Raw genomic sequence first — 11,054 nt, 5'->3', positions numbered from 1 at the left:
CCCGGTCGGCTCATTACTGACAACATTCTCATCGCCTACGAGAGTGTTCACACTATGGGACGGCGGAAGAGAGGGAAGAATGTTGCTTGTGCAGTCAAACTCGATATAATGAAGGCATACAATCGGGTTGAATGGCACTTCTTGGAGGCAATTATGCTGAGTTTGTGTTTTAGTTCACAGTTTGTCAGACTTGTGATGAAGTGTGTAACTTCGGTAAGGTTTACAGTACGAGTGAATGAACAACTACTTCCATATTTCACACCATCTAGAGGGCTCCGTCAAGGAGATCCTAGTTCACCGTTTATGTTTCTTATCTGTGCAGAGGGTTTTATGTCACTGCTAAAGTTTTATGGAGGGGCCCATGTGGATAGAGGCATCCGAGTTAGCCCTCGTTCTCCTTGGGTTAATCACCTTCTCTTCGCCGATGACAGTTTGATTTTTTTGAAGGCAGAGAGGGCGAGTACAACCAAGTTGAACGAGGTGCTCCGAATCTATGGAGAATGCTCGGGACAGTGTGTAAATAGGGACAAAAGTTCTGTCTTTTTCAGTCCAAACACACCCGATGTAGTTCGACAGGACCTTAAGACAGTGTTGGGAATTGCTGTGGAGGCTTTTAATGAGTGATATCTGGGCCTTCCTACGGCTATTGGGCGCATTACCAGTGGTACTTTTGAATACCTTGGCAAGAGGATCAGAAGCAAGCTTCAAGGGGGCATAGAACGACTTATTTCATGTGTCGAGAGGGAGATCAGGATCAAGGTTGTTGCCCAGGCAGCCCAGGCGATCCCGGCCTTCTTGGTGAGCTACTTCAAGCTTACCAAAAAGGTATATAAGGGTTTTTCATCAAAAATGGCGAGGTATTGGTGGAGTAGCTCAGTTGATCGCATATCGTTGCACGGGATCGATTGGGACTCGCTAACTAAGCCGAAGAATGCAGGAGGGATGGGATTCAGAAATTTGGAAATGTTTAACTTAGCTATGCTTGGGAAACATGGATGGATGCTGATCACGAATCCAGAATCTCTCTGCGTACGTGTCTTGAAAGGAAAGTATTTTCCCACTAGTGAGTTCATGGATGCAACTATCCTGAAGCATGCATCAACCACTTGGAGGGCAATTGTGGCGGGCAGAGAGGCCCTACGGACTGTCTTAATAAAAAGAATCGGAGATGGCATGTCTGTATCAACATGGAATGATAGCTGGATTCCGGGCCTTCTCTCACTTCGGCCTTCGGTGCAAATCAGAGATGCCGCAATTTCTTGAGTTGCTGATTTGATTAATGTTGAACATGGTACTTGGAAGAGCGAACTCGTGAGACGGAATTTTATAGCCCCGAAGCAGATGCAATTCTGAATATTTCCCTGAGCTCCAATGGGGGGATGATTCATGGGCTTGGGCTGGCGAAAAGTCTGGGATCTACTCTGTGAAATCTGCTTACCGAGATCTGGTGACCAGCAATGAGCATGTAGCTCTAGGGGAAGGGACGGTGACCGAAACTTTAGAGAACCATAAACAGATGTGGTCTAGACTATGGAAGCTCAAGGTTGTGCCAAAAGTGCTGGTGTTTTGGTGGCGAGTACTCAGGAAAATCCTACCTGTCGAAAGCATCTTGTAGCACCGGCACATTGCGAAAGTGGCCCGATGTAAAGTCTGCCTCCATGCAGACGAAGATCTCTACCATGCACAGATTAAGCGCACGCATGCAAAGATGTTTTGGAGTGAGGCAAGGGAATGGCTCAATGTCAAGCTCCCATATCTTCATACAACGACTTGGTCCAAAGATATCTTGTGTGACCCCAGGTTTGACGAGAGTGATCGAGCAAAAATTATTACAGTAATGTGGGCAATCTGGACGTCCAGGAATAACATCACTCATGACAGATCAAGCCTCGACCCGGTGGAGACTATGAAGAAGACCAGAGAAGCGCTGGCGATATTGGAGCTACCCAGGGCCTAGGCTCGAACGCTACCAGGATTTGGTTGGCACCCTCCCAATGAGGGCTGCATCAAGATCAACACCGATGAAGGAATATCGATGCAGGCAAGGTTCGCCGGATTGGGAGGTGTTGCACGCTCACCTTCAGCCTTCATCGGAGCCTGGTGTAAGCCGGTCTGTGGTGTTACCGACTCGCTGGTTGCGGAGGCCATGGCGCTCCGCGAAGGCATTGTTTTTCAAAGCTTCGAGGCTTTGAGCGACTATAGATGGAGACTAATAGCAAAGATGTGGTGGATCTCTGGAACTCGCACCATTCTTCGCGCTCCCTGATAGCGCCAGCGTTATTAGATATTGAAGAGCTAGCTGTTACTTTTTCTTCTTTTGATATTCTTCATGTAAAGAGACACTCTAATGTTCCGGCCCACCTTTGTGCAAGACATGCTAGCACATTGGAGGTGACGGAGTGTTGGATGGACTCTCCCCCTGAACTCTTGGTTACTAGCCTTATGGCGGCAATGCCGGAGTTCATTTGAATGAATAAAGCTCTCGAGTTCCACGAAAAAAAGAAGACTGCCACTACGCACCTATTGTATTGACACAGTTTTTTTAGAAGGGTATTGACCCAGTTTAGTTGCCTACTTGCGACATTCTACCGGCGTCGGTCTTTTTACTTGGCCAGGTTAACTTTGTACAATGCAGTGACGCACAAATCTCGGGAGCTCCTATTGCGCGCCTTCAGCGCCGTTGAAGAGAACTGGTGCCTGCAACAGCCGCTGGATGGGCCTCTCGTCTGGGATTCGAACTCGCGACCTAGCGCTTCTATAAGAAGATGCTAACCACTGGACCAACTTCCTGCTTGTGAACATTCACAGCGCGATGTTTTTAAAGAATGGAACTAGACGCGCAATTTATTACGCATTACACTGTAGTGTTTTATTTTCTAATTATTTGAAAACATGTTCACATATTACCAAATAAGGTTCATCAAATTTGAAAAAACTTTTATTGGTTTTGAAAAACGTTCATCAAAATTGAAAAAAGGTTAATGGATTTTCATTTAATGTTCATCAACTTGAAAATAGTTCATCCAATTTGAAAAACATTCATCGAAATTGAAAAAAAGTTACTAATTTTTCAAGAAAATTTCATCGGATTTGAAAAAAGTTCATCGGATTTGGAAAAAGTTTATCAAATTTGAAAAAAGTTCATCGAATTTGGAAAATAGTTCATCAAGTTTGGAAAAGTGTTCATTGAATATGAAAAAAGTTCATCAAATTTGAAAAAAGTTCATCGGATTTAGAAAAAAGTTCATCAGATTTGAAAAAAGTTCATAGTATTTGGAAAAAAAGTTCATCAAATTTGAAAAAAAATCATTAGATTTGGAAAAAAGTTCATTGAATTTGAAACAAGTTCATCAGATTTGAAAAAAGTTCATCGGATTTGAAAAGTGTTCATCGAATTTAGAAAATAGTTCATCGAGTTTGGAAAAAGAGTTCATCAAATTTACAAAAAGTTCATCGGATTTGGAAAAAAGTTCATCAGATTTAACAAAAAAGTTCACGAATTAAAAAATAAAATATCATCTATTTGTAAACATTTCACGCATTTAAGAAAAAAAGAAAACAAAAAACAAAAAAGAAAGGACAAAAAACACAGAAAACATAGAGGAAATTTCCTGTATGTATTAAAAGATAGAAAGGAGGTTTTGATTCATGAGTCAGGCGTTGGCGTAGTGGTCCGTCGAGTCAGCTATCGACGGAGAGGTCTTTGGTTCGATTCCTGACTAAGCGCAATTTCCTTCGATTTCAAAATAGGGGGAAGAACTGGTAATTGGGCCGAGCCCAGCTAGCGTCGCTGCAGACGCCGGTTTGCGGAAACAGCTATAGGAAATGCCCAAATCTCTTGCATGTTTATGTTGGAGTACTTTCTACCAACGGGTAGCGAAGCGGGACCTCCTATATGCCACTTATTGCGGCAAGAATTCGCCGTTTTGCACAGGATGCGGTTCACGTGGGCCGGCTCATTCGCTGTCCTTAGCTGAATGAAAAAGATGCCAAAAAGGCACCAGTTCTGGAATCGAACCCGTGATCTCTACATGCGCCCACTATGCGCTAGCCACTACGCCAGGCAAGATTTAGTGTGTAAAGTGGCAGCCCGATGTATATGAACTACAATACGTGCTAGATTAAAACATTAAAACAAAATGCCAAACAAGATTTTTTTTAAAGGAAATACTTTTCGAAACGAAAACATTATTTGGGACACTCAAAAAAGTTAAAAATGGAACAAAAAACTAAATACGAATTTGAATAACATGAAGAATTTTCGAAATTCCTGAACAGCTTTGTATTTGTGAACAACATTTGGAACATTTTTATGAAATTCCCATACATTTTTGCATTTGCAATCAAAATTTAAACATGTGAACAGTTTTTGTATTTGTGAACAAATTTTGGAAATGGGAACTTTTTTTTGAAACAAAATATTTTTTGTTTTGTGAATAAAACATTAAAAGGTGAACAGTTTTTGAAACGATGCGAACAATTTTTTAAAGCTTGAACAATTTTTGAATGTTGAGAGCAAATTTTGAAATTGAGAACAAATTTGGAAGCTCGAACAATTTATGAAAGCACGAATTTTTTTTAAATGTTGAGAGCAAATTTTGAAATGGAGAACAAATTTGGAAGATCGAACAATTTTTGAACGCACGAACAGTTTTTGAATGTTGAGAACAAATTTTGAAATGGAGAACAAATTTAGAAGTGCGAACAATTTTTTAAAGCACGAGCAATTTTTGAATGTTGAGAACAAATTTTGAAATGGAGAACAAATTTCAAAGCGCGAACAATTTTTAAAGCACGGAAAATTTTTGAATGTTGAGAACAAATTTTGAAATGAAGAACAAATTTGGAAGCGCAAATTTGAAATGGGAAGATTTTTTGAAACTCCCAAACATAATTTGAAATGTGAACAAAAAGAAAACAAAAAGGAATTGAAAGATGAAATAAAAAAAGAAAAACGAAGAAAGAAAAAGAAAAAAAAACAGGAAAAACAACAAAGAAAAAGCAAACCGAAAAAACCAGTGAAAACCCGGTTCAAAAACCTTCTAGAAGGTTCCCAAAACCGTTCAGGAACCCTCCAGAAGGTTCCCAAAACCGGACACTGCAGCGCCAGCGCTATCTCCTAACTGGGCCGGCCCATCTTGATCGCTATCGCTAGCTCTCTGTGCGAAGCCTCGACAAGTCGACGCAACGAGCGTCCAATAGGATTTTCCTAGCGAAGCATATGCAGCGATCGTCTACAGACTCGTTCAAATGCTAGCATGGTGGGCCGGCCCCACTAGGGCACCTCGCTCGCTCGCTCGCTAGCTGTTGCAGTCACCTTCATTCACTTTTTGTGCCTCCCCCCTGCACCCCCAAAACACATTTGAACTTTTTCTTCTGCTTTCTTCATGAATTTAAAATTTTGAAAATTCTCATGAATTTAAAGAAGTTCTTGAATTAAAAAACCCCATGAATCTGGAAAGTCCATGAATATATTTTTTATAAATACAAAAATTGCTCCATATTCACAAATTCAGAAATGTTCTTGTATTTTAAATAGTTAGCAAATTCAATAAATGTTCTTGAGTCTTAAAAATCGATTGAGAAATAAAAAAATGTAAATCAATTCACAACACAAATTCAATAAAAGTCCATGAATTCCAAAATAGCTCACGCACACAAAAGAGTTCATGGATTTCAAAAATTGTTCACAAATTTAGAGAAACTTCGTGATTTTTCACAAAATTTCCAGGATTCTAGAAATTTTCACAAATTTCAAAAATTCTTCAAGGATTTTAAAAAGTGTTTGCGAATTTTAAAAAATGGTTCACAAATCTAATAAAATGGTCCGGGAATTCAAAAAATGCTCACAAATTTAAAATCACAAATTCAAGAAAACTACCTGAATTCTGAAAATGTTCATGGATCAAAACAATTTTATCAATTTTATAAAAAAAACATAAAAAAGAAAGGGGCACATTTTTTTTATTTAAAAAAACACCAAAACATCCAAAAAACCAACAAATAAACAGAGAAAAGAAACAAAAACCGGTTGAAATCTTCCCAAAACCGGTGAAAACCTTCCCGGATCGCCGCTTACCTGGCCCTCGACCCACTTCTGACTCGCTTCGAATGAGCAACACATACCATGTTGTAGTTTTTTTTTGAGAAACACAATATTCATTAACAAGTATATATACTCACCTCTATGAATGCATGTACCCACAACTTACCTTTTCTTTGCGACTCAAAGGGTTTATTGATTAAACAATAGGATTGCAATCACGCTGAAGTACATCACCAAGGAAGGGACGGATGTAGTTTAGCCATAAACTTCTATGTCTACTCTGGCTCGCCTGCATCACACAACAATGAGCCGCGGTGCTAGCATCTGTTCAAATAAAAGCTCAATTGAAAATAGGTGTAATTGAACTCATCTCACTGAACGCACACCCTATCTCTATGCGCATCTCAGAAAGACCGAACTGATGAGTCCTAAAATTGATAAAGTCATGACAGATACGTCGCTATCGATAGAAACACAGGTTCCGACTGAAAGAATATCACGCCTTTATAAGACACCAAAGCATCAAACCTGGAGTTTGATCCCTAGTGGGTCAAGGGTACTACTGCCCTCCTAATCATCAACCACAAGTTGGTTCTCCAGCAGGTAATAAAAATTCATATCATATTTTTTAAAGAGACCTTACCGGAACTTCAATCTCTTTGGTGCGTAGCTCATCACGTGGGACATACGCATACACAGAATTGTGGCCAACGTGTAAGTTCCTCTTGTTATTCCAATATAAGCTGGGATATATGTGCTTGGAGAGCTGATCTAAATCTGTTATTTCTTTGTGTTCTTAATAATAGCCTAAAACAAATAGAATGAACAAAAAGGGAAGAACACAACATAAATTCCCTTCCTACACAAAGCATGCATTTAACCTAGGACTTTATGGCTTCATCTTTGTAGTATTGATTGAGCCAATGCCCTATGATTCTCGTCTCCTTTTCCCGCACCTGCTTAAGCCAATCAGGGTCGTCCTTGCTGGAGAATCTCAAGTCTACGTGGTGTGAACCTGACCAACATTTCCAACAGCCTTAGCAGAAGATAAAACAATTTGATGATAATAAAAGATAAAAGTTAAAAAAAACAATTTCTACTATGTTCACTCCATTAGAAAATGAAGACTTAAATTAGTTTGTACTAAGATGACAAACCTTTTGGCTCAACCAGTGCCATGATGCTTCTTGAGATGTCCTTCAGTACGCTGCGCAATATGTCCAATAAATATAAATGGTCAAGGTTTTAACATGGGGCAACTATGATAAATTCAGTTACCGAAATTCATCTCTACACATTCTATATTGAATATTTCAATTACCCGCCACTGCTCCATGGATCTCGGAGCCCGTTGAAGAAGATGATGTTGCTAGCTGACCTCTTCAAAACATTTGCAATATCCTGAAACAAAAAGTAGTTGTTTTTAGGGAAAAAACAAAGGTAGTAACTGAATCCGGCCCATGTATTTTCAGCCCAAAATCTGCCTTTATTAAGCCCAATTTGAAGAGAACCCAGCCCAAGACAAGCTGTTATTCTAAAAAAAACAAATATAGTACTTACGAATCCTCCGAACTCTGTGGGGATCCAGTATGGCCGCGGCGGCAGGCCGGTGGAGGCGCGACAGCCGTCGAGGAGCTTGGTGAAGTTGAAGGGCTCCGGCGGCAGAACGCTGCCGTTGCGGACGCCGTAGCTCATGAGGATCATCTCCGTGCACGCCTGAAAGTCCCAGCCGTCGAACATGCCGTAAGGGTCATGCTCGGTGGCGTCGCCAAGGCAAGGCGCGTTGCCGGTGTAGTTGTAGTAGACCATCAAGGCTTCATTGATCCTCGAGAAGGTGTCCTTGCCCGACTTTGGGTTGTCGATCGCGCGGCACATCTGATTGAGGAAGACCAAATCAATCAATCCAAAACGTACGCCATGAAAAGTTGAAGAGAGAGAGAGATATGATATATAACTACGAACCTCTTTGACGGGATAGGCCGGGAGGTGGGTGAGGAAGCCGGACTCCGTCGGGTAGTCCGTCATGGCGGAGTAGACGATGGCGGTGTCGAGCAAGTCCGGTATCGCCTCCACTGTACTACCTCTGCATGCATGCGTGTACAGATAGATTCATCAATCGATCGTTCGAAGGAACTAACGATGATCATCGCTCTAGGAGAGCATGTATGCAACACGTACGTACCGGCACATTTTGAACGTACTGTTGAGCTGCGCCCGGCCGGCGTCATTGGACAGCGCCTTGTCCAGCTCCTTCCACGAGTTCATGAGTACGTCGTGGCAATTCTTGCTTTCACTCTAATACAGGCATAATGATCATATATGTATAATGTTACTAACAAAATACCAATGAGCGCTACTAGAGTCATCATATGTAAATATATCGATCCTGAACTTATGAGTTGCAGGTGTCATAATCATGCAAAGGCACCTTGAAATCGTTGGAGATGATGTCATAGAAGGCGTAGGGATCGGCCATGCCGTAGAAGCTGAGGATTGGTGCCGACGACGCGACGGCCCCAATAACCACGTGCGGGTACTTCATCCTCATCCACGCTGCCAGCACTGTTCATCCAAACAGCTCAGTGCCACGAATGCATGTGCAATTTTGTAAAAAAATTCATGAGGCGATCATTGACACAGCAACCACCTTTTTTTCCTCCTATGGATGCGATCGAATATTTTCGAGGTACAAACAATTAAAGAAAAAAAGGTCTTTGCGAAAATAACGGTCAAGTAACAAACTAAAATCCTTTCTGTTCGAAAAAATAACAAACTACGATATCCTTGAGGCTTTAGGGTCATGCATGCACATGCACATGCACATGCACGGTACTTGGTGAATGGAGATGATCAATTAGTACTTACTGCCGCCGTAGGAGCCGCCAAAGACGACGACGGGGGCGGTCGGTGCGCTGAGGTTGGCCTTGAGGCTTTGGACGAGCGCGGCGAAGTCGGCGACAGCCTGCGTCGTCGTCAGGTACCCCGCCGTGCTCGTGTTCCTGAATGCTGCCTCCTCGCTCCCGAACGGCACCGATCGCCCGTAGTACCGATGCTGCATGCATTGCAGACACATCAAGAAAAACACATCAACAATCATGCACGCGGGACGCAGCATCTCAATCTTATACTCCCAACAAGGCAACAAGAAGATCATCGACGTCGATGGATGTAAGATTTACCTCGATGAAGACGAGCATGGCGCGGAAGCGAGGCGCGAGCTCCCACATGAAGCCGGTGTTGTTGGTGAAGAGCTCGATGTTGCCCTCGTTACCGGCGTACACGAACACCGGCGCCGTCTTGCCGCCCCAGTACGTGCCGTTCACCAGGTAGCGCTGGGGGAACGTGCGGTAGCTCGCCGGCGCCGCGTTGAAGTGGTCCAGCCGCTGTGTGTGGTACCGCGTCTCGTACTGCACCATCGCCGGCACCTCCGTGGCCGGGGCCGCCTCCGCCGTGATCACACGATGGGGACGCGACAGCGGCGACGAGTGCCGCCGCTTGGCGGTAGCGCCGGCTGCGGATACATGGCACGAGAGGAGGAGGCAGAGAAGAAGGGATAGGAGGACGGTGATGTTTCGCTCCATGATCGAAGTTCGGCAAGGATGGGATTTGTGGATCAGTTTTTCGAGATGGAGCACGCATATATATCGCGATCTATGGATCGATTACAATAGTATCACAATCATGCAAAGAGTAACTAATTTCCAACAAACTCAGCTATAACCTAGCCAGCAACCGTGAGACTAGGGCTAATATGTATACAACGTGGACATGACAACGCGGCTATAGACGTATACAATGTTTTCTGACATTGTTTTTAAGAGTCACATATATATCTGGGAACGTTCACAACTTCCGCTTCGTGCACCGCTTCTCCGAGAACGGCGCGACCGTGGTGACGCTCCCGTTGTTCCACACGCACGTACGCTCGGCCTCTTCTACGGCCGAACATGCATGCGCGCGGCGAGGTCAAAAGATCTGTTTTTTAGAACAACGAGGTCAAAAAAGATCGGGGACTTGAGAATCGACCTTATGGCTTTCCTGACATCGCTCTCCTTTCCCTCCCCCGACGCCGACCATGGCCGCCGATCTTCGCCGCCGGCGACGCGGGTTGACGCCGATGCATCGGAGACGGTGGTCGTGGGGCGCGTTCGTGTACCGCTCAGCTCGTCCCGTGTACCGCAGAGGACTTCCGATCCTGGAGTACTCGGGCCTGCACCCAGGACACGCGCCATGGCGGGACCAGGTGGTGGAGCCAGCCCGGTCCAGACCCACCGCGTGCTACTGAGCACGCTGCTAGGGTTACGGAGGGGATAAATCCTCCCTCGCCCCCCCCCCCCCCCCTCCCGCATTCCATTCCAGATCTCGACCTTCTTCTTCTCCACTTCTGGGAGGCACCTAGGGTTTCTATGCCTAGGGTTTCTCCCTCGTTCGTCTGGTTAGAGGGGAAAGTGGGGGGAGACCATAGATCTTTCGCTCAGGTCGTTGCATCTCCACCAAGCGCGAGTCCATCCGCAGCAGGTATGGCAGATCGAGGAGCGGAGAACCGCGGCCATCGCCTGGATAGCTTTGGGGCGGGGCGGGCCGGCCGTGGTGTCGGAGGCGGCCGCAACATGGTGTGGACGCGCAACATCAAGGAGGGCGGCCAGGTCTACACCAACATGGACCATGGTCGTGGGCTGTCAGATTGGGCAAGGTGGGAGGCCGCGGCCATGGAGACGCGGAGCGACGGCCGTCGGGTCGAAAGGTGGGGCGACAACAACCAAGGCAAGGCGACCGCGGGGAATTCTGGCCAGCGTCAGCAACAAGATCTTTGTCTCCAACAGGATGCACGCCCGCAACAAGATCGTCGTCAACGGATTCTAGGAAGAAGGAATGCCCCCCACTAGTGGGTGGCGCTGAGGTTTGCGTTACTTGCAAAGAACCAGGGCATATACCCATGTGCTGTCCTCATGCTGTTTGTGGTAGATGTGGTCTAAATGGGCATCTTGTTCCAATCTGCAATATTGTT

At 44.6% G+C, this 11,054-nt stretch overlaps 1 protein-coding gene across 1 annotated transcript; it reads right to left on the bottom strand.

Annotated features, from left to right (window-relative positions):
* Positions 1-6,747: 6,747 nt before the first annotated feature.
* On the bottom strand, positions 6,748-9,798 carry LOC123094638 (lysosomal Pro-X carboxypeptidase). Its single transcript, XM_044516600.1, has 9 exons — positions 9,226-9,798; positions 8,912-9,098; positions 8,475-8,608; positions 8,229-8,341; positions 8,009-8,129; positions 7,607-7,921; positions 7,368-7,447; positions 7,204-7,253; positions 6,748-7,061 (listed from the first exon to the last, which is right to left on the bottom strand). Exons 1-9 carry the CDS (start codon positions 9,625-9,627, stop codon positions 6,928-6,930), a joined length of 1,536 nt encoding a protein of 511 aa, XP_044372535.1. The 5' UTR covers positions 9,628-9,798; the 3' UTR covers positions 6,748-6,927.
* Positions 9,799-11,054: the final 1,256 nt, after the last annotated feature.

Source organism: Triticum aestivum, chromosome 4B, assembly GCF_018294505.1.
Source record: "Triticum aestivum cultivar Chinese Spring chromosome 4B, IWGSC CS RefSeq v2.1, whole genome shotgun sequence".
In the NCBI taxonomy this organism is placed as follows: Eukaryota; Viridiplantae; Streptophyta; class Magnoliopsida; order Poales; family Poaceae; genus Triticum; species Triticum aestivum.
Note: the sequence above shows the minus strand (reverse complement) of the source record. Positions and strands in the feature narration are given on the sequence as shown.

Excerpts from the sequence above, each read along its gene's own strand:
- LOC123094638 (XM_044516600.1), bottom strand. The coding sequence starts at position 9,627 with ATGGAGCGAAACATCACCGTCCTCCTATCCCTTCTTCTCTGCCTCCTC. Across the intron at positions 7,448-7,606 it reads CCACAGAGTTCGGAGGATTC|GATATTGCAAATGTTTTGAA; the intron begins GTAAGTACTATA and ends TTTTTGTTTCAG. Across the intron at positions 7,254-7,367 it reads GATCCATGGAGCAGTGGCGG|CGTACTGAAGGACATCTCAA; the intron begins GTAATTGAAATA and ends CATATTGCGCAG.